The 24363-nt window shown below is 39.4% G+C and overlaps 1 protein-coding gene and 1 long non-coding RNA gene across 15 annotated transcripts in view; one reads left to right on the forward strand and one right to left on the reverse strand.

The window, feature by feature from the left end:
- The window catches only part of epb41a (erythrocyte membrane protein band 4.1a), a 68151-nt gene that overhangs the window by 36485 nt on the left and 7303 nt on the right, over positions 1–24363 (forward strand). For 3 of the 13 annotated variants that reach the window (XM_034601142.1, XM_034601141.1, XM_034601143.1), the window contains exons 10-17: positions 106–203; positions 738–913; positions 3894–4141; positions 4499–4573; positions 4846–4893; positions 6902–6964; positions 10096–10266; positions 23661–23789. In XM_034601142.1, the coding sequence (XP_034457033.1) occupies positions 106–203; positions 738–913; positions 3894–4141; positions 4499–4573; positions 4846–4893; positions 6902–6964; positions 10096–10266; positions 23661–23789 (1008 nt within the window). Of the gene's footprint in view, positions 1–105; positions 204–737; positions 914–3893; positions 4142–4498; positions 4574–4845; positions 4894–6901; positions 6965–10095; positions 10267–10961; positions 11016–12021; positions 12603–14871; positions 15432–23660; positions 23790–24363 lie in introns of those variants that run through there. The other 10 variants (XM_034601144.1, XM_034601151.1, XM_034601147.1 and 7 more) reach the window with 10 other exon arrangements.
- LOC117771159 lies at positions 8298–24312 on the reverse strand. Of its 2 annotated transcripts, none has more exons than XR_004615520.1 (3): positions 24301–24312; positions 19948–20235; positions 8298–8309 (listed from the first exon to the last, which is right to left on the reverse strand). It is a non-coding gene; the product is annotated as an uncharacterized LOC117771159 (long non-coding RNA). The 2 variants fall into 2 exon arrangements; XR_004615519.1 differs by lacking the exon at positions 8298–8309 and adding an exon at positions 18993–19294 and having other exon boundaries at positions 19946–20235.

Here is a 24363-nt window from a genome sequence, read left to right on the forward strand (position 1 = left end):
TCCTCCATCTGTAAAATCTGTTGTTTACTGAGCTTATTCAAACCATGAATGAAACCTTAGTGTTAATTTCATTAATCTCATATTAAATGGTTTGTGTTTCAACAGGTGGAACAGTATGAGAGTGCAATTGGCTTCAAACTGCCCAATTACAAGGCAGCCAAGAAACTGTGGAAAGTGTGTGTGGAGCATCACACCTTCTTCAGGTGAGCTGTTGAATTCCTTAAAGCTGAAGAAGAAGATTACCTTAGTTTATTACCTAGTCTTCCTTTGAATTACAGGCTGGAGCTTCCTTTTCTCTTTTGCAATAACTGTGTCAATGTTGAGTAAAATAGATAAATAGATAATAATGTACTCTGAAAGTTCCTTTTCCTCTGCAATTGGCAAAAAATATTTCTTCTGAACACATCATTTGTCTACAGAAACTTTGTTCCTTCACACAGTAAGATTTCCCACAACAATTTGCTGTCATGGTGGTAATACCTGCAGTGAGATTTTTACTGTCCGTCAATAGTGATGCCAGCTAAAAATCTAGTGTTTCTTGGCAGCACTGTCAGCAAAAGTACTGTAATCACGATCATAATCATACAGATTTTTATTCCTAAAAATCAACATATAAATCTCCAGTAGTCTGAGCCTGGCCTGAGTCAGTTTCCTCAATGTGCTATAAAAGAACACATTTGCTTGTTGTTTGAGGCAGTTGAGGTCAGATAAGTAGTTTCAGTGTTCTTTGTGTACAGGCTTACCTCCAGTGAGATGGTCACCACCCCTAGGAAGTTCCTGGCACTGGGCTCTAAGTTTCGCTACAGTGGTCGGACTCAAGCTCAGACCAGACAGGCAAGCTCTCTGATTGACAGACCAGCTCCTCTGTTCCAGCGTTCGTCCAGCAAGAGGAACTCGCGCAGCCTGGATGGAGGTACACTCTTCTTCTACCTTTTGTTCCTGCTGTAGGCCTGTGTGTGTGTTTTCTATGCAATCTTTTACTTGGCAATGCAATATTGTGTGTGGTGTTTATAAAATACTATGCAGGCTTTCCTCCAGTTGCGGAATAATCCATTTATTTTTTTAGATGAAATAAGTACATATTTTCACGGATAACCAAACACCATGCCACAGTGACCGCAACTTCCAACAGCAGAACCCCAAGAGTATCTTTACACAAATACAGTGACACCCAGTGTACATAGAGGGAATTGCACTGTTTCAGCAACATATTTGGCTCCTATATTGTCAAAGTGTGGAGCTAGAGCTTGTTGTAGTATTGGCCAGTCCACTGCTGGTTGCTGCGTTTTTTGCCTACATGTAAAAGCACTTCCCTTCTTTGAACTATCTGACTCTCATAGCTTCTCTATCCATCAACACATATTGTGTAAGTTTGTAGCAGGTGTTGTGCTCTGACAACAAACCTACATGTATCCCTCTGACCCAGCAAAGAAACAATGTGGAAGAAGGTAGGAAGTTTTACACACAGGATCTGTCTTGCAATTTCTATACTCAGCTCCAACTGGACATATTTTAAACTGTATACAAAGTAGTTCATTGTGCAAGCATGGTGTGTCCATGCAATGATTTTAGACCCAGTTTTCTGATTGAAAGTCTATTTTAGTATTGGGAAGTCATCAACTGTGGTGATTGACTTTTTCTCCACTTTCATGTAGTAGAGAAGTAGAAAACCACTCTTTGCTTCTGTTTAACAAGAGAAAATGTAATATGACATTTGCAAAATTGCACTACTGGGTTCCTTTTTAGTCTTATAGCAGTGCTAAAGAGTGATTGGGTCTCCAGTGTTTGATTGTGTATGAGTAAAATGGTTCATCACAATTGAGCTATACAATAAAGGTATAACATCACCATTTATATACAAAGGAGGAATGATTACAGTTATGAGGAAGAGTGAGGGAGAAGGAATAGGGGCTTGCTCCATCCACTATTGCCAATAAACCAAACAAAGAAAAATAAGTTTTCAGGAACTCTTCCAGAGTCACTGTGCCATGTGACCTGAAAAATCCAAACCTATTGTTCAAACCCTCGAATGATGTGGAAAGTCTGAATGTGAAGTCAAGGCCAAACAAACCATAAGAACCATGGCATGGTGCTTTTAAAGACAAACTATCACATAAAGACCTCACACACCATCTACAGTGTCACGGCTGTGCTGTTTTGTCCTCCAACATTATCTTCGGTACTTCCATTATCATTTCATCTAGTTCTGTTTATGTCAAATATAATAAAAAAGGTAAGATGTAAGATATTCTGTTGACAACCTGGAATGATTTGCTGATGATTTGATATTTTTCCCAGTGGATCTTTTAAAGCAGCTATATACAATGCAGTCAGAAAGTATTCAGACCTCTTTATTTTTTCACATTGTGTTTTGTTGCACCATTATGATTAAACATGATACATAATTGTAGATATAGGTAAAAACAAATGTCACTGGGACATCAGTATTCAGACACACTCTTATACAAGGTCTCACTGGTGACGATGTATATCAGAGCAAACAGACATTTGTTTTTATCATAAGGTTTAAATTTGATCATAAGGCGGTATGTTCCCTCTGTTTTCTGTCTGCCCTCAGTGATTCTGATTCTCTTCTCTCTCCTCACTCTTTGATCACATATAACTCTCCTCATTACCCCACAGCTCTGTCGTCTGGAACCCAGCATTATGTAACTTGAGTACTTAGTGTACTGTTTAACATCTGTTTTTTCCAGTCATGCTGACAACACAGACCAGCCATGGTGGATTATGCTAAACCACACAGAAACTTCTTCTGCCTTTTATATCTTCCTTTTTCTTTGCTGCTCTCCTCATGTACAAACCTTTCCTTCCCTGAATTCATGTCTTCAGTTGGACACAGTTATTTTAACCACAGGAAATACTGCTTTTAAAATGACTGTTTCAACTATTCTGCTGCTATGTGCCATTGTTATTGTATTGTGTGGATGTGTTCAGGATGAAAATACTAAACCTAAGGGTATACAGCCATATAAGTTCTGTGAAGCTCTAGTTAATAAGAGTGCTGCTTTGCGCTAAACATCAGTGTGCAAATATGGTCACAATGACATTGCTAACATGCTGATGTCTAACAGGTATAAGGGTCCCCATCACAGTTTGACATGTTTGCTAACCATGTAATTAAATAGATTATTAAACCCAACATTTATCTGAGGTGGATTGGATTCTAATTTTACAGGTATTTGGTCATAAACAGAAGATTTAGAAACATTATTCAATTCAATCTTTTTTAATACATGCTGTTTGTATCCCGACATTTCAGTGTACCTTACACAGTAGTTTATGTGAAGCTAGGTCAAAGTAGGAAAAATAAAGCTTATGGCGGAAATGCCACAGTTATATTGCTGGAAATAAAGTGGGTCACAACAGTGTTTAAAATACATCAATGTAAAGGAATTGTGAGTATCAGTTGCAAAGTAAATCAGAATGAGTCCAGAGGTTTCCAAAAAAAAAAAAGGGAAGAAGGGGGAAGAAAAGAAAGAAGAAAGAAACTACTACTCATCATCTTTTCAATTCCCCCTTTTTCCTTTAGTGTCTATGTTTTGTATAAGTTATGTGTTTAATCCAATTCAAATGTATTTCGGCAGCACCAAATCACAACATATATTCTCTTAAGGCACATTATGTAGTTAGGTTAAGATGTTACACACAATGAGCAAATACTGTAAATCGGATCGGGATGCCTTTCTGCTGAGGTACGTCCAACTGCCAGCAGACCTTGGGACACACCCAAAGGAAAACATTTTCTAAATCATAGTTAATAATGGTACAATATTCTCAATGGACATGGATACCACATTAATACATGAATTTAATTTAGTTTAGTTTTTTGTTTGTAAAGTGAGGCCATTGTTTCCCCTGTCTGTCTGCTTCAGCCATGGCGTCCACCCCCGACAACAAATCCACTCGCCCGGTCAGCGCCCCTGTAATGTCACCGGTGTCCCCGGGGGAGGCATCCCCGTCTCCGCTGCTGCCCACCCTGCATCGCTCTGTCCACCGCGATGGCTACGCTCCTAAAAGTCACCGCTCTGCAGACCGGAAGGCAGAGATGAAGAGGGAAAGTCAGTCAGCTGAGTATACCAGGAGCCACAGCCCCAGACCAGAGTCCACTCCGGAGATCAAGGTAGTGGGCACACTCCTGTACATCATGTGTCATGCAGCTTCAAGGTTTCACATTATTGAACAAAATGGGGACCTTACAGGTTATCTACAATCAGACATCAGGAAGAGGAGAGAGAGAGAGCAATGTTCACATGGAGCCTATTATACCGCTCTGTAGTGTATGATGAAGTGTAGGTGTGGAGCAGTGGGGTAATGTACTAGACGAACAAACTGAAGCTTGTACTGATGACAAGGACACTACCAAAAGGTGTAAGATGTTGTTATAGCTCTACATGGAACAGAGGTGCTCTGTGGAAGCTTTTATCCTTGCTCATCCTGGGGATTGATCCTGATGTGTGAGCTTTGTCTGTGCTACCAGACAGTGGCCAGGAGAGAGCGGAGGCACTCCCCCTCTGTGACCACCGCCAATGGAGAAAGAGAGAAAAAGAGCCAGGTTTGTTTTTGCTTGATGCATGATCAGACTGAAGCTGGGATGGAATCAGTTAAACCAGAAACTAGACATCAATACAGTAATATTATTATTGCTAGTTTAACTGAAGCTGGGATGGAATCAGTTAAACCAGAAACTAGACATCAATACAGTAATATTATTATTGCTAGTGTATGGTCTCATATATACAGATAATTAGCTCATGCTGGCTTGTAGAATTGATAGTGTACACCTGAACACATAGTAATTTTGTCTTTCCTTTGGCGGAGGAGCAGCACTCTCCTCAGGACAAAACAAAGGCGGAGGTGGTGCGAGTGAGGAAGGTTAGCGTGCTCCCGAGCCAGTGTCCCTGCTGCCCCACCATCCTCATCCATTCATCAGTTATACATCAAGAGACTTTAATTTGCTTTTCTGTTGCCTGACAGTGCTGTTCGTCATTGCACAGACAAAGAGCTTCTCTTGATTGCTCTATGATTTCTGGCTGTTTGTCTTTGTGTGAAGGTTCGTTCACAAGAAGTTGCCGTAGGACTAAGGAGAAATCAATGGGTTGTGCAGGTTATCATTTGGTAGCTGTGATTTGACGCAGCTGCCTTATATTGTGTAAAAGTGGGTTTCTCCTTCTCCATAAGCAAAAAGTTGCACTGGTTTATTTGTAACATGCTTCGGTTACACACATAACACATGCGTTCAATGATGTTAAATTAATATCTCATTGTTGCTGATGGAATTAGTCCCTCCAGGATGTAATTATTGTGACCAAAATGTTGCTAGAGTAGAAGCCAATGACTGATCGGCTGGCAGTTATATTCAACATGGAGTTCTTAAACTGCTGTTAAATGTGTGTCTTCAGATCAGTATAATCGTTGTCCGTAAACCAAATAGATGTGCTTATTTATTTGTAATCCAAATGTTGGCAGCCGACACACCTTGAAACAAAGTGATACATACTAATATTATATTAACTAATGTTTCCAACATGTTTATCAAACAATCCATAAAATCAATAAATACATTGAACAAGAAACAATTCAAATCTTCTGTCACCTCCACTGTTCGGTTGTTTCTAAGCATGATGAACTGATTTGCACCAAACGTATGAGGTGGGATCAGGCTTGAGCGCTGAAAAGACCCCGTAAACTCTGGTGCAGATTCAGATAAAGAGGCATATCCAGCTATTTTTACATCACTGATGTTAAGTGAAATTGTCATCAATTTCTCAGGAAATGATAATTGGAAGATGTAAGGAATCAAACAGTTGAGGTGTGGTACTTATTATCGTAGAACCAGACAGACATGTTCAGCTTTAACAGAGGAAGCTGCTCTACTGAGTGCAATTGTAGGTTGATTACATTTTGTTATGTATGTAGTAGGATAATGTACATTTTTAAAATTAGCTTTTCTTCAAAGTCTATTTGTTCATATTATGGGTATAATTTAACAAAAAAAAAATTAAGTCAGTCATAGTAATTCTGACAGTTTATGTGAGAAGTTAATTCCCTTGCATTTCATGTTTATGATATCATTAAAGGATTACAGTTGTGTAGTAGACTTAATGACTCAGGACATTATGTAAAAAGACAATGTTGTGCCCACGGCAGGCAAAACAGAGGAGACTGGGATTGAACCGCTGACAGTCTGGTTTAGTGAACAACCCGCTGCTGAGCCACAGCTGCACAGTATAATACAGCAGAAACACTGACAGGCTGCTACTTCAGGATAAGGGCATACTCACACTAGGCTGGCTTTCTTTTCACTGTGCAGAAGTATTGTCACAGTCACATTTTTTCTAAATAAGGTTGTGCTGTATGTATCATAAGCAAATTGATACATTTTCAAATTGTAATATTTGACAATTTTCACCAATCCATCAAGACAGGATAAGAAGTTGAAATGTGAAAATAGTGATAAAAGAGTGTTGTTTTTTTGTGCAAATTCCTGAAGTGACGCTTCCATCCGACCATCAGACAAACAGTCACACACTGATGCTCCTCCTCCTGTACACTGCACTGCAGCAGCCTCAGCATGCACTGCATGTCGCTTCCACACTCTGCTGTGAGTGTGTATCTGCCTGGCTTCTCATATACACTACTGTGTGTGTGTGTGTGTGTGTGTGTGTGTGTGCGTGCGTGTGTGCGTGCGTGCGTGCGTGTGCGTTTTTCTGAATTCCACCACCTGCTGAGCTGGGCACGCTGGAAGCTGCAACCCCATGTGCTGTTTATTTTTGGACGGATTCTTGTCATTGCTGCACAGTGGATTCTACTGCAAATTTAATGTTAAAATATTTGAATCAATTATGCTTCTGCTTATTTCCCTTTTCCTAATTTTCCACAGAAAAGAGCAAAGAAACTTGAGGGTGAAACTATTTATATCAGACATAGCAATTTAATGTTGGAGGTTTGTATCTTCAGTTGTCAGATATCCGTTGTGGCTGTTTGCCATCATGTTTTTCTTCATGCATGCACTTTGTGTTGATTTTATTTCTTTTTATTTCTTGCCGTGTTTCCAGCTTAATCCTAAAGGCTTGGCATGCACTATTTTCCTCTCTGAACCTCATGCAAGTAGCTTCACTTCACTTTGACATTGTCTTTGTCATTCTATATTTTCATTTTCTAAAATATATGATTGGGAAAGGTTAAAGTTTTAAACTGCTACTGCAGATTGGACTTTGGAGTTAATATAACAAATCATACAAAGAGACCCTTGCTGTTACTGTATATGCATTTAATGTGAAGATGTGGGTCCCCAAGAGAAAATAAATAGTGGCTTGATGAGTCTCAGTTAGAATAAAATTCAGTAAAACGTAGGAATAAAAACATTGGGCTCTATTTAACACTGCGTCTTCATGTACACCTGCTAATTCTGTTGATGTAACAGAGCCAGCTGAGGTAGAATATAAACTGGAGGGTGTGGTGATTAATATGTGATCTTAACACCTTTTGTTTAATACTGAGTCTACTGTTGTTAAGATGTTAATGTGATGTAGCTCTCACCAGCCTTTGACAAAAATCCAACAATTTCAAATTTCACCTCGCTGATGAACTGATAACAAATCCGGAAACCATCAAAAGTAATTATTGTTCTCCTGTGAGTCAATGGGAAAATGTGGGGGAAATTATTGTTGATCATCAACAGTAAAGTAAAAACAACTTTTCACCTGATTGTAAGTGAGACCTTGCCAAAAACTATCAACTGATCTAAACAACTATTAATCCGAACTAAACCAAGATAAAGTCATCTAGTGCTCCACAGACTCTTTTTCCAGCAGACATTATGATGATGTCAGCACAGGTATAAATAATAACACGGGCATAGGCTCTATTCCATTAAATGCATTAGGCTACATCTACATCTACTGGAATATCTAAACCCGTTCTGTTGCTACATTACCGCCTGGCATCCACCCTACTCCAGAGGCTTCCACCCCCTGAAACAGACTTGTGGAAATGCTACTGGTCCTGTTTTAGTTTGAAAACTCCAGGATTGTTATTAGTCTGGATGATGACGCAGACAGCCACGTTCACTTCATCATTGTTTCTAATCAATCCTGACCTGACTACGAGCAATGAATGCAAAGTGTTGCTAACTCAGTAACAGCCTATCTGAAGAGAATGTAGCCATCATCAGTTATTAATTCCATTTGGGCTTGTCTTGCTTCTGAAAAAACGAATTGTCTGCTGTGAAAAGAGTTTATTGACAAAGAAACTTCTTATTTGTTCTTTCCCAGTCGTGTATATCTCAGCTCTGTCACTCACAGATTCTGAACACTGCTGCTGTTTGTTCTCATTGGTCCTCATGGTTACTAACACTCTCTCTTCATGTGGTTAATCCACTTCATGGACATAACACCAATGCAAGGTTCATTCTGTGTTTCCTCTCTGTGACCCTGTATCTCTGTTGCCCTGATTACTGTCACCCCTGTGCTCTATGAGTGTGTGTGCTTCTGAGTCAATTATTTCAGAAGAGGGAAGACATGAGCTTACTGCAGCTCTATAATGCTCACATTGGTGAATTTTAAAGCTGCACATGTATTGTAAAAGGAGTTAGTGACAATCCCACAGCTAATCATTTAAAGCCCTTGCAGCTCTTCTGCCTTGGCCTCTTTAACCCTCAGGAACAGTTGAACTTACTTTGAGATTGGATTTCTCAGGACAAGTGGTAATACTAGGTCCTAACATGGCCTTTGCTGTATTGGTTTGTGTCATTAATGCAGCCCATCACCGATTCAGCTTGACTGTAGGCATATAACACTGCAGCAGTGAAAAGAATGCAGAAGAGAAAAGAGGAAGAAGATATAGTAGATGGTGGTTGGTTGCCACCCGCCAATAAACCGAACAAAGAAGAAGAACAACAGTTGGATGTTTTAGTAAATAGGTGTTCAACCATTAAATCGTAAAGAACAGATCTGTATCATTTTTACGCAAGAGAAATCCAGTATCTCCAGGAGCACTGCTCTAATCCAGGAGATCCCACACAAAATAACAACCTTGGAAACAGCCACTTGCTTACTTACCCTTCCTCCCTTAACTTACTGAAATTGTTCGGGGCTTGTTATAATCCCTCCTGCCTGCACTTAAAGGTCCAGTGTGTAAGATTTAGGTGAAAGGGATCTATTGGCAGAAATTGAATATAAAATAATCCTAGTGATGTTTTCACTAATGTGTTTCATCTAAATTGTACGATTTGTTGTTTTCTTTACCCTAAAATGGGCCCCTTATATTTAAATACTTTATATTTACATCGGGAGCAGGTCCTCTCTACGGAGGCTGCCATGTTTTTTAGAATCGTCCAAACTGGACAAACGAAACACCTTTTGAGTTTTTATGAAAACTGAAGGCTACCACAGGTTCTCTTTCATGTTTGGAAGGAGGGGTGAGGTGAGGGGTATTCAGCTGCAGCATGCAACTTCACCACAAGATGTCACTCAATTCTACACACTGAACCTTTAACTGAGGTACTCACCATTCATCCGCTTTCCTACCTTTAGCTCACCATATGCAGGTTTTTCAGAGAAACATGACACCCCCCTGTCATTCAACATTTCCTCTTCGTTACATTGGTGACAGCCATAATCTGTGCACCAGTAAACTGCTGAACTGCCTTTTAAGTCACCAGTAACCAAGAGTTATCCTCAAAACCCTGCTGCTTCAAATCTGTTATCATGATCCCCCCCCCCCCCAGTGCAGTATGGTGTCCGGTTTATCTGAAAAATATCTTCTTCCTTGACCTCAGCATGTCATTGAGAATAGGCTGACTCGATCGTTGCATTGGAATAAGACAAGGCCTCATTCTGTTTTAAAGAATGATTTGTTAAATTATCATTCTTAAAACTTTTTTTTCCACCTGGGCCATTCATAATTTGTGTCTATTTATCTCCTTTAAAAAAGGACTTCACTGTTTATAGTTCACTCCTCCTTTCTTTCACGTCTTACTCAATCATTTCCTATCACCCTGTCTTTTCTCCTGTTCTCTCTTATTATCATTCTATCCCTTGTCTACCGATTCTGACTGTTATTTTCTTGTTGAAGGACGTGGATAAGACCCAGACTGGAATCATGCGTCATCACACTAGCATCAGTGAGCTGAAGAGGAGTTTCATGGAGTCAGTGCCGGAGCCTCGTCCCAGTGAGTGGGACAAGCGTCTTTCCACCAACTCACCTTTCCGCACGGCGAGCTTCAATGGCCAGCTCCCACCAGCGGTGAGTCCATCAATCTGATGCGCAAAATACATCAATACTGTTTATTATTCTTGATTAGATCTCATTCCATCCCATGTGGGATCATCCATATATAGCCTGTCAGTTTGAGGCAGGTGCTAAGCTAAGAAACATAAATGAGATTTCTTTTTAAATGGCAGAATGTTCCTTTAAACCATTATTCTTACTGCGTAACACTCTGAATAGCTTGAGTGAAGGCAGCTCAGTAAACCTGAAAAAAGGTCTCTCGCAGGCTATTTGCTATTTATGACAGCTTCAGCTACATCTGCTGGATATCCCAACCCTAATGAGACAGTGATTAAATCATCGAGCACCCTTTTGCTTCTTTCATGTGATATCATTATATTATCCCAATTACAGACCAAGTATAACACTGCATACTGTTGTTATCTACAAAAGAAGACAGAGCACTTGTCAACATAACTGTACACTGATCCTCCATTTGGGGGTGCTGTTGGCTTTCTCCATGTCATTCCATTGCTTAAGCATGATGTGACTATAACTGCATTGACAAAGGGATTAAAGACACTTCAGGATTTGTTCATACTCTATTTGCCAATGTGAAGATGGGATGTGTGTGTGTGTGTGTGTGTGTGTGTGTGTGTGTGTGTGTGTGTGTGTGTGTGTGTGTGTGTGTGTGTGTGTGTGTGTGTGTGTGTGTGTGTGTGTGCGTGCAGGGGAGGATGTCCGCTGTTGTACCTGCACACAGAATAGTTGATGGCGTGTCTGAGGTAAAGGTGCTCTGATTTAGTGCTTTCTGGCACAGGCTGCAGAAGGTCAACTCTGTCTGGCGTTTTCTTCATGAGCTATGAAAAGAATGGCACCCGGAGGCTGTGGCCGTGGCCCTCTGTTAACAAGCAGCTTTTCAAATACAACAGACTGTGCTCAGCTGCAACATTAGGGGTTCAGTATGCTTCAAACCAGCTAGTATAAGTGCTGTCTAAACATGCCTCAAGAAATGTGTTTATAGTCATTCTAACACTTGCACACTTGAAGGGGAAGGGCTTGTCATCATAGAGAGAGACAAGAGTTGATTGTACAATAATAATTGTACAAATGGAGACAAGGGCGGACACTTTGGAACAATCTACTCTGTAACACGTTCATGGTGGTGTACTTGACTGTTCACATGGGAAATGACTGAAGTGGTTAAGTGAAAAATGGAAAAAGAGTAGGAGGGATTTAAATCTTGCGTACCCTCACCAGCACAATCTCTTCATGAAAAAGTTACAAAAGCTGTAAAAACTGCAGCCCCCTGAAACGAAGGGGGGAAGGTGTAGGTGGAGTAAAGGGAATTTCCGCACCATTCAACAACCTGCCAACCACTTAGTTTGAAGCATACTGGCACCTTTGTAGGTGCCTTGTCCTGGATCCCATACCCTTTAACCTTAAACGTGGCCCCTTACCACTGCCTTTGCACCGTGAATGGCTATCGCAAGCTTTTTCATCCTGCTTGATGTGCCAATCAATCGCATGGCTAGATTAATAGTAATGTATTTGCATGACTCTTGTGCCTGATATAATTAGTGAAAGACTGGAGAACAAAAGAACACAGGAAAATAAGCTAAAGAAGAATGATTAGTAGCAAGAAGACTGACAACCCCCTCCCTCCATCTGTCTCACCCTCCAATCTTCCTCCATGTATCTATCCCTACCTGGATGTCTTTATGTGTTTTCCTGTGTCTCTGTCTTGTATCTCTGCCACATCTGTCCTCCTTATCCCCTTACTCTTTGAAGTCTGGGCCTGATTGGGCTCCAGTAAAAAACCCAGCAACTCCACCCTTTGCCCCACAGCCTTCACCATCCTTTCCTGCGCATTCAGACAATGACACTAAAGGTCAGAGAGGATCTCAGACCTCCGACCTGCCAGTGTCGCCCTCTGGCTCTCTGCTCTCCTCTACTCACAACTTGAAGACACAGTTTATATCCCAGCCATGGGATCCTGCACAAAAATGACATCATCTTATTAAAATAAAAAAACAAACTCAAGAATCCAGCCATAACAGCACTTTTTAGCTGAATGCCAGAGGCATAATTTTGCTATTCCTCATTATTGCTGAATGCTAGGAATTGTGATGACACATGAGATTAAAAAAAAGAAGAAATAGTCTACATTGCATCACCATAAGCCACTTAAAAAGTATCTTATTCTGTACAGGCTGAACACAGATCTTGCCTTGTGTGCAGTTATACACCCCCATTACCCCCACTGATTGCAGTGCAGGTCTACTGTACCTTAGAGAGTTTCTGAGCTCTTCCAAATACCTGACAAGTATCTGACAGACTGTTGATGCATTGTAAAGCAATGCAAGTGACATATTATACATTTTTTTTCAATTTGCACTGCCAAAATGGCTTGCACTAGGCAGAATTTTATGTCGGAGATTGCCTGTCCTGCTCCTACCATGGAGCACATATTTATTAATACTCTCCGCCTCCCCTGCTACTCCTGTCTTCCTCTTCCTTCTGCTCTGTCATAGGTGTAGTCTGATTAGACCACGTCACTGTGGCTGCCATCTTTTTTTTACAAATAACACATTCTCAGCTAGTGCTCATATTAATGATTGGGTTTCACTGTCAAAATTTACATTTGATATTCTGTCATTTAGGGAATGTTTCAATTAATAAATCAGCGGGTAGCTCATTCTCCTTTTTCTGAATGTTTATTGTTTAATTGAAGTGTGAGGAAATTATAGTCAAATTATTTCAAGCAACAGCAGTAATTCCCTTCACCAAGTACAATTTCCCTTATTTACCTTTGCTACGCCGATATGCAGATTTGCTAACGTGGGGTAATTAAAAATACAGACCATTTACCATTCTTTAAAAAGTGGTTCCCTGATTTGACAGAGAGCTAGATCAGTGTTCATATGATTCCAGCTGAATAGACAACTGGGGCCACTAGCTTGTATCAGCTCAGGCAAAAGCAAAATGTCATAAAGACAGTGTCCTCACCAATGAATAATCTTTTTAGAAGTCATGGAAACAAATGAGCAACTTTGCTCTATTGCAGGATAAACCTATATATTTAAAGTACCGAAAAGAAAAACATACTTTTTTAAACCAATATAGCTAACAATATGTTTCATTTTCACTCAAGGTGAAATGTTAGTTAAAATGCTGATATAGTATCACCCATAGGAGTCACACAGTCAGGTGACCCATAGAATAAAAAGAGTACGATGTGTTATTTAATTTTTTATATTACAGCAAGGTTGTAATCACACTTACCAATGGTTCAGATGGAACCATCTACATCCACGACTGCTACTTTAATCTGCATTGGTCTGTCTTGCAGCTGTGTCATACATTTAGATTTTCCAGTTTGTTAAAGTCCATCTGCTGGCAAACCAGATGTTGTCATTATGTAGATTACACAGCTGTTATCTTATCTGTGTGCTATTAAACCACACTCAATATTGGCTACTGTATAACAACCACAGCTAGCTACTTAATACAGCACAATAACAGAATAGGCCTATCTTTGTAACAAGCTTCAGCTAATTCCTGTTGCAAAATTATTTCTTGTACTTATACGTAATGGTAATCAATGTATTCAAGTGTTGAAGATAGACGATTTTCATATATACCATCCAATAGGAGCAGACAATTGTGCAAAAATACAACAAACACATGATGTAGTTGTAACCAAAGTGATATATTAGACTGAAATACTGAGTTGAGACTAAAATATAGTCCATATAAGTTATGTTTGTCTCTGTTGAAAAGAAATAGTTTGGTTCTTATTATTCTTACAACTAATAATAACTTTGTATTCTACAATTTAAGTTAAGAAATACAAGCAGTCAAATGATTAGACAGGTTTAAAAAAAGCTTCAACACCATCTGTAAAATGATTGTCCAAAATGTAAACACTCATCATGAGCAACTAACAGTTTTTCATCAGGTAATCATGTTACTCCTTAATGTTTTTCATTCTTCTTCTGTCAGACTTTGAAGTGCAATGTTGCAATATTCCCAAATATTGCAACATTGCACAATAGATTGCTGCAATAGATATCTATGAAAATATAAGCGAGAACTTTTCCTAAATCAAGTCCCTCTGAATGGTTCCCACATGTGCATTTGAAGACAAGATAAGTAAATCCTGAAAATCACTATTTAAAAAAATAACACATCATGTACAGTCACCACACAGAAGTAAGAACTAGATGTTCCCTGTTTCATATGACAGTAAGGCACCCAACATCTTAACCGTGTCATAATTAGAGTATGGGCTTATCTGGGTATTTTTAGTTAAGTTACAATATTCACATATGGATCCCCAAAACAAACATGGAGTAAATGCATGAAGTGAGGTAAATTGTCTGTACATGTTAACGTTCTTCTGTCAGGCATCATCACAAACAACTTTATTAAAAGTTGAAGGGGACAGGGGACTACAAGAACAAATCAATGTCCCCTCCCTGGTGAATACTGTCTTGACCCTCCCTTTCTTGTTCCTCCCCTTCAGTATCACCTTCCTCATTGCTCTATCCCTCTTTACCCCTCTCCTGTCAGTTGACCATATTCCACTTCTCTGTTCATTGTTATCTGTCTCTCTTGGTCTGCTGCTGCTGAGCACAGCGAGGGAGGCAGTCTCTGTTTGGACACAAGGTAAGAGCATATAGTTTATCCCCAGTGCCAGGGGGACCACCGCTGTACAGACAAGCCTGCCTGCTGGAAGAAGATGAGGTGGACAGTGAGGTTGCTTGGGTTGATGATGATGATGAGGAGGAGGAGGAGGAGGAGGAAGAGGAGGAAGAACAAGGCCATGGTCACACTCTAAAGGTGGCTATCACTGTGCCAGACGAGGGGAGGAGCTTGGTAAACCCATGTGAGCTAAACCCAGCCAGGCTCAAGCAGTCACGGATGTCTTTCTTCGTGTCAGGACTGCTGGTGATGGCGCTGACCATGCTGTGGCTGGCTTTTATTTAAAAGACAGATATATATGAATATCCAGAACTTTTATTCCGCAAGATGGCCCCAGCGATCTAGAGACTGCATCATTCAAGTGCTGGTTTGTCCCTCTACCTTGAATTTGTTATTTTTACCTTTTTATACTTGCAATTATTTATTTTTTCTTCCATGTACTACATTTGAGCTAAATATGGCAAGACTCCAAAAGAAATGTTACGCTTTTAAGCGAGCATGTGTAAATTTCACTAAACAGTGGCCTCTATGGACACAAGTACCAGTCATCCCTTGATATGCTCCTCCCTTGCTTATTTACTGTTTCTATGTTATATCTGTCAACTTCTTCACAACAATAATGGAGATTTGATTATGAACAATCTAAAGAACTCCAGTATACTTTCAGATAGAGGTTTGCAAAACAGGCTTCTCATTTTTGACCTAAGCCATCAACTTTGCTGACTGAAATGTTGTCACTGGCAGATTTGATTAGCTCCTACAAGCTGAATACCTGAAGTGCTTGAAAGAGGACTCCTCGAGACACAGTTTTAACCAATAATTAGTCCACACCTACAAACATCGATGTTTCATATCCATATTTAGAGTTGGAAATCATGAATCACTTGAATTATTTAATTCAGTTCAGTTTGTAGATTCTTAGTCAATTACTATTTAGTTCATGTCCTTTTTTCCCTAAGATGTTCAAATGCACTTCAGTATGTCCTCCAGTAAGTGAATGCATCACCCTTTATGATAATTGCACCTAAGTAAGTACAACAGTAAGTGAATGCATCACTGTCCTTTGTATATTCAATCTGTTTCTGGTGCGAACTTCGAGTTCAGTACAAACTTAGACCTTTCATTAACTGCACATAGGGTTCATGGCTCAGCAGCTTATTGTTTTGGATTACGCTTTCTCTGTGTTTTATCAAGCTTTAACGAGGCAGTAACATACTCTGAATTACAGTAGAGCTCTTGGTCATCAATTAGGAGCTCCATTGCTAAAAGCTACTGATTCAGTCAGTGATAATGTCAGGAATACATCTTAAGGCTTTGGGACTGATGACCAACCACTGAGTTTGGCAAACTATCTGGGGTATAAACAGTCTGCAAAATACCTAGTGGCTGAATTCATATTTATGTCTTCATGGATAAACGGGATGTCACGTCTTCTGTATCAATGAAGATAAAACCCTGCTTTGCGTTATAATCTGTGGGAATAACTTCTCTCCCGCCTGCAGCCTGTGTGTGTGTGTGTGTCTGTGTCCACTCGTCTCTGTTGCTCTGGACGATCCCATTTATTTCGTAATTAATCAATGATGTCGGATCATGAATCCAGATCGTTCCGATCACTTTCATCCCTGTGCGCGTCACGTCTCTTCTCGCGTGCGTGTGTGCAAAATGTTGGACTTTCTTTTCAATGTGTTCAAAGTATTGTTCAGATCCTAATAACTTAACTGAATAGTGTCAGTGTTTATTGTTAATGTGTAAAGTGAGTGTAGGTTAGTGGGGAGTGAGGAGGGAGGACATGCGGCATGGTACAAGGATACCAGACCTATAATTTGTGTCTGACCCAATCCTGAAGGAGCAACGGGCCGCCGCTGCAAAATGAACGTAACAGAAACCCTACCTACCTAATACTGCACATAGTAGCTTTTATAAGACATTTTAATGACAATTAGAAGTGACAAATAATTTAAAAAACTAGAGACACCCACCACCAGAATTTTGCTGTTGAGGCATTCAGGGGCTCTCCAGTGTCTTTCAATGGGTCTTGGACCCCCGAGACCCCCCCCGTATATCGCACCCAGGGTATAAAGCATTCCTGGAGTGTAAACTTGCATATCCATTAAGCAGCTGGACAGAAATAGAGTTATTAATACATCTGGGACCAGCACTCACACACTTTTTTTTTGCATGTGACTTATCACCCTAAAAAAGAATGTGCGTAATTAATAATATGCCACTGGCCCCTTGAAATTATGCCAGGCAACCATCTGTAGTTTGAAAGCAGGTTTGACAGGCATTGCTACCTTAGCAGCTTATGGTAGCTCTGGTGTTACTGGCTGGAGAACAAAAAATAGAATCACACCACTGAAGTCTTTGGATATCAAGCATGGTCATTACTAAAGCCCCATATACTGTTTCATCCTGTGAAGGTCAATGACAGTAATGGTAAATGATAAAATACTAACGATATGCCCTGAACAATATCACTGATAATGTCAGTTTCACTGTCAGCATTTGCTGCTGTAAACTAACATTAATCATACATATTGGTCATACCAGAACAAATAAGACTATAGCAGCAAAGTGAATGAACTGATTTAAGCGAACAGGCTTTTTATTGCTAAGAAATAGAGAATGAAGTGCAATTTCATGTTTTAGAAGTTACTTTCTGTCGCTCGAGGGATCAACAAGGTAACATTCCTTTACTGTCATCATGAATCTTGATTAAACAAACTTTACATTTTAATTATTCAGGAACTTTCTATTTATCACATGCATTGTAGCCTATAAACACTGTATTCTCTTTGGTAGCCAGCACCTTTTGCTGTCTGCTGTCCATCAGTCCAGTGGCTACAGTGGCATGATACATGACAAAATACACCAAGATCTCAGTTAGGTTGTTTCTGTTATACTGTCCCTGGACAACATTCAGTTGTGTGGAACAAGTATACTGAGTCACTATTAAGAATCCACGTGCAGCTTAGTAGAGTGCTATTGGGATTGATTCGCATTAACCCCATGTTAATCTTGGACCAAGTATCAGAAGACAATCAGGCCAAGTGGGATTTAAGAATCCATGAGTGGAATTACTCAGGAATGCAACACAGTAATTTTATACATTTCCAGTAACTTGTTGTTGAACAAATATTGATTATGACCTCATTAATGATGGAAGCCCAAATACATGATTGAACCAACCACGTAGACACCTCCATGGTATGATGCAAGGATAGAATAACAGTGATGTGAATGGGATAAAACCATAGTTCAGTGGGACTTTGGGAATTTCCTACACCTTATAAGAAACGTGATCATCTTATTAAGACATTTGCAAGGGATGATGGTTCAGATCAGATCAGCTCAGTACTGTCCTGCAGTGCTCATGTACCTTCAAATGCCTTAAATGTAAGCTTCTGCACTTCTTATGTTGTGGTGTACTTGTTTACATGACATCATTGCTGAGTATTCAAACTATTTTAGTTGTATAAGTGCTGATGGTATTCCTTGTATGTCTAGCTATGATATGCAACTTTTCTTGTTGACACAGACAGAGCTTGTTAAAATCCTGCTCAAAGACGTGTGGCACACTGTTGAAATCGTTTTACTCTGAAGGCCAACATCAATCAAAGTTCTTGATTGTTCAGCTCATTTTACTTCTGCAGCTAATAGCAGCAAATTACTGTTTTAGCATGGTGTAAATATGGATAGCAAATAAATCTGGTGCGGTTATCTTCGGTAAATCTCAGGATGAAAAAAATGTAGATTTCAGTATTTTGGCCCAGGTTGGTTGTTATTGTACCTATTAATAAACTAAACAAGCCTATTTTGTTCCTAACTTAAGAGAAGAACATATGCATCCCAAGATATACATGAGAACTCGTATTCTGCAGGCTGGAAACAATTTTCTTCATAATCTTAAACAGTTACAAACTTACTTGAATACTGTTAATTCAACTTTAGATTACTTTAAGTAGTGTGGGTGTTGACTGACTGATACATGTAGATGTGCTTGATGCCCATACACTTTACTCACCTCAACCTGACAACACTTTACTCACCTCAACTTGACAACCTTTCACCCTGTACATGCTGAACTACTGCCCAATAGCACATATTCATTAATGCAGTAGTCAGGAGACTCAAACTTGTTAGTTTGTTAGTCACTGCAGAGTTTGCAAAGACTCACTGCTGCAGTTTAGTTGATAATTAGACTTATTTTAGACTTTTCATTTTGGTAGTGTTTGTAAGGGGGACAGTGTTTTAGTAAGAGACATTTTTCCTATGATCTGCTTCGATATACAACAGTGAGGCAGTGTGTGTGTTTGTGTGTGTGTGTGTGTGTGTCTTTGTCTATGTGCTTACAGTGCTCATAATCCACTCCTGATAATGGTGTGTTGACTGTTTGTAGCTTTAACAACAAGACGAGAGACATGGCTGCAAATAAAACTGCTCTTGCCGATCATCACAACAAAATTAGGTATAATTTTTTTTACAGTAATATTTAGTGCACAGACACCACATAGCCCATGTATAAAAGACATTTGAAATCTACACGATGAAAGGATCCAACACGTCTTAGTTATCTTTACAGCAAACTTACAACGTGGAAAACTTTCAATAACCAAACACAGCATTCATACTGCCTAAATTAACTTTACCATAACATGAAATCTGCTACAAATCAGGCATACAAAAATATAAGATCAGCACCAGTTGTATTTTTTAATGTACTGTATACTCCATCAGTAGTGGTTATGAAGATTATGGCATATGCATTTAAATTATTTCTACTACTAGAAAATGTCCTCAGCAGAGCTCAGACCTCTGTCAAGTCTGAGCCTCACTCAATATAATGTGGTACAAATAGAAAGTTAGCCATCAAACAAATCACTTAAAACCAGCATCACCAGTATAGTGGATATCAGATGACTGTAGAGATAATATTTGCAATAATCCAACTACTAATCTGATAATTATGAGAGACATACCCACGTGTATGAAATATACACAAGAAAACACTTGAAAGGATACACTACAGTTTAGTGGTAATATGCAGGTGTGCAGGAGTTCCCAAAAAAGTCCTTGGTGAATTAATATTTCAATTTGAATTCAGTGTGAAAAGTTGCATATATAGCTTTACATCTGGTCTGTGCATGTGTCCACACACTGCCATAAACAGTGGAGGAATAGAAACCTTCGCTCAGCCTAATTAGCTACAGTGCTTGTGCATTTTATTTAGTTTTGTTGTGGTTCATTTGTAAATGTGGATCATGTTGTTCATGTGGATCATGTAATATGATATATTATCTCCTTTTACACCTGATCATTACACTACTCTGGGACTTCCACAGAGGCTCAGAGGCTCTAACACTATCCCTCTTGTAAGAACACATTGCTATATTTAAATATTCATCAACATAATTTCAAAGAATAGAAAGGAATGTTGTATCCACAGTGTAGGTGATGCTCAGAGCTTTTAGAATAAAAATGTAAAATATCATTTTAAAAAACACTGGGAAAGTGTAATGTTTACCCTTTGAAATGATGATTGGACTGACATGATATAAGTTGTAATGTGTCTTTACTACTTTTAAAACACTACTAATGAAATAAATACAGTAAAAAAAAAGACTGTTTATATGCTCAGTAAATGTACTCAGCCTTTTGGTGGATATTTGCACGTCTATTATGACCTGATTTAGTGTCATTGGATTTTGTGGATAATTCTGTATTTTAAATTTTCACTGTGTCAATATTAGAAATGACAACACTTTTCCCCCTCATGCAACCAATGGATTTCTTCTCTCTCTTGGTATATTGTCACTTTTATAGTAATAATTTAAAGCCACAGTATGGTATGTGTGAAAAATAAATTCATCTAAACTGACATGTTTAGATGTACATATAATACAATCATGTTTGCATCTGTTGGTAAGAATCATAGTTTATTAGTTTTTTCCTGCCTCACATACGTTCGATGATGGTCCAACCGGAGCCTACAGAGTAGACTTATGACATCACCTTGTGTGAAAGTCACTACTGCCACTCCGCATGTGATGAACAACTGATCCAGTCTCTACCTTACACGGCAACTTGCTCTGTCCACCTGCCTCCTATCTCATCATATAGCATACAGAAGACTAACTGACGGTCAAAGAAACTTGCAGTTTGTTGTATGTATGTTACCTATTCTTTAGCTCTCATAAATGTCACCAAATGCTGTTAATTGCATGTTTGTCTTTACCTTAAAGGGATAGTTCAACCAGAAATGAAAATTCACTCATTATCTACTCACCCCTATGCTGATGGAAGGGTGGGTGAAGAGTTTGAGTCCAGAAAACACTTTTGGAGTTTCAGGGGTAAACAGTGTAGCAGCCGAATCCAATACAATTGAAGACATTAGTGACCAAAGCTTCAGACGTAATAAAACAACAGAAAAAACACAACATGCCTCCATACTGCTCCTGTGGTGTTATCAAAGTGTCTGCAAGCCCCGACATTCATATTCGACTCAAAACGAGGTCATGTACACCATGTTTTAAGCCTAAACGTCCAGCAGAAGTGGCTAAGCTAGCGGACGTAAGCATTTCCGACGGTCCCTGAATACACCTTGTCGAAAGATATCAGAGGACATTTAGGCTGAAAACACGGTGCACATTAACTCTTTTCAAGTCAAATATGACTGTCGGGGCTTCCGGACACAAGACGAGCAGTATGGAGGCATGTTGTGTTTTTTTCAGTTGTTTTATTTACATCTGAAGATAGGTCTGCAACACTGTTTACCCCTGAAACTCCAATAGGTTTTTTTGGACTCAATCCCTTCACCCACCCCTCGATCGACATATGGGTGAGTAGATAATGAGTGAATTTTCATTTCTGGGTGAACTATCCCTTTAATTTCATGAAATTTATTCCCTGGTTCAAATGCAAGTTATTAAGCTTCTTTAACTAAGTTAGTTCCTTACCAGCCCTCCGAGTGGGTTTTGGGATCTTTGAAACCTTTTGTCACAAATACTGTATATTTCCTGATTGTAACCAGTCCACTCTGCGTTGATGGAGGTCACCTCTAACATTCTTTGACATGTGGGACAGTACAGGTCAAATATGTACAGTATGTTTCACCTGCAACCTTTCTCACTACTCATTTCAACTGACAAAGAAATAAAGCACACACCACCAGTGGACTGTGGTCCACAAGTAGACACAACAAACTGCGATGGTACATTGTGTAGTTCAGGGAGCAGTATTTGGCTCTTGTTGGAGTTTTGTGTTTTTGGGTCATTGACAATCCGCCAGTGTTCAGCACAAGCAATCACTTTGTTCAGTGCTTTCTCTAGTTGAACCTGTTGTATGCTGCTGTATGGGGATTTTTTAGTTCTGGGTATTGGTGGTTTATCCTGTTCTAATATACAGTCTAAGACCATGATATTTTATTGTTACCTTTTCACTGTGTGTGTAAGGTTTGTGTTTAGCAACCTAAAACACAAGGCTTTATTGTTTCCATATTGCAGATTTTGTTTGCACCTAATTCAAAGGAATGACACGGGAACATCACTGAAATCACTGGGGATTTTTCTGTTCATGGTGGCAGTTAAGTGAATTGCAGAGCCTCAGGATGCTGAGCATTGGCCAAGACTGTGACATGATGCTCACACTGGGAAAGAAGATGGTGGTGTTTGGATTGTGCCCGTTTATGCCTTGTTTTCACAGTTTTAACATAGAATGTCCTCTAGTGTTCAATGCAAGAAATGCCACTGGAGAGCTGTGAGAGAGAAGCTAATTACCTCCAACAAGAGGTTATGTTTTCACCCATGGTTGGTTGGCTCATTTGTTAGCAGGATTACGCAAAAACAACTTAACCAATTTTGATCAAACTTGGTGGAGGGAGGAGGTCTTAGAAGAACCTATACTGGGATTGTATCCAGGAATTGTGTTTCACTTTCTAGACAATTATGTGCAGGATAGTTTCTGGTCGTGTCTGTTGTTTTGGGACATTACATACATTTCTTCTATCTGAGGTCATGATGTTGCCATCTAGTGCTGGGCACCATTTTGAAAAACATGAGCAATGTACTTTTTGTGAATGATGTAGTAGATGAGACCAGTTTTCACCCTCATATCACCTGTCTCACCTAAACTCTGCAGAGTTACATATAAGGGAAATACATGGTTGTGATTATTGTACTGCTTTTGCTCAGTGAAACCTCAGTGTAACTTTGGTTAGGATTATCTAAGATTATACCGACTGAGTAATGTAAAGGAAATACAGATACTACAGGCATGTGCACCTCCAGATATAAATATGATTTTAGGTACAAAATGAGCCCTGTTCGTTTCATACAAAGTTTAGCAGGTGCGACTGATGTTAGTGACACTTCATTCTTCCGATGCTTCATACGCACATACCATGATAGCAAAGACACAACTCAAAGTCAGTAGAAACAAACTTGAATTATGACATATGTGTGAAATAAACCGTAACTCATTATGTGTAGTCCATGCAAGAGCAAAAGTAAAGTTAACCTCGTGAAAAATGAACTGGTATTAATTTTGTGCCTTTTTTAACTAATGTAAAACTACAGCAGTTACCCCAGCAGTCAGTATTAATGTATGTGCATGCTTTCAGGACAATGAGTACCAATGTTTTCTGCCCACCAGTATGGTACCAGTTAGAGGCTATAATGTGCGAGTGTCAGAGAGTTTGCAGCTGACTATTCATTTTATCCCCCCAGTCTCCTGTGCTAAAGACCCAGACAATCATCATCTCAGATGTCACCAACTCCCTGAGAGGAACCGTGACCTACAAGGACGTCCCCTTAGTTCACACTGAGACCAAGACCATTACATATGAGTCAGCACAGGTGAGGGGAATTCTGGGAATCGCACAGAAAAACAACATTTCACAAAGTATCTGAGGCTCTGATTAAATACAATCAGTAAAGCCTGAATGGTCTCACATCGTTTGGAGGGTAGATTTATTTTCAACGACACATGTTGACGTACCAAATCTTGGCTTCAGAGAACCTTTCCGACCATAGATCTTTACCCTTGTCTCACCTCTGGCTATCTGTTTAAATCAGGCGAAGCTTAGGCCATTCACTTGTCTATAGGACATTAAATCTTCATATTTTATAAACCTGTGGCTCCTTTCAGTTTGTGGAAACAGTCATATATTATGTCCAAAGATTAAGTAGAGGGCCCAAGAGGGAAAAAATATTTTCACTATAGAGGCTGTTTAATGCTCAACACACTCTAGAGCTCTTGAGGCAAGTATGTGATTTGTGATATTGGGCTATATAAATAAAATGGACATGACTTGACTTGACAATATTCGCTAATAATGCTCTACTTATCCACACAGTATTAACAAACCATATATTACATCACCAGAAACTAAATATCACACACTGGGCCGCTGTGGCTCATGCAGTAGTG

This window comes from Hippoglossus hippoglossus, chromosome 11 (genome assembly GCF_009819705.1).
Source record: "Hippoglossus hippoglossus isolate fHipHip1 chromosome 11, fHipHip1.pri, whole genome shotgun sequence".
NCBI lineage: Eukaryota > Metazoa > Chordata > Actinopteri > Pleuronectiformes > Pleuronectidae > Hippoglossus > Hippoglossus hippoglossus.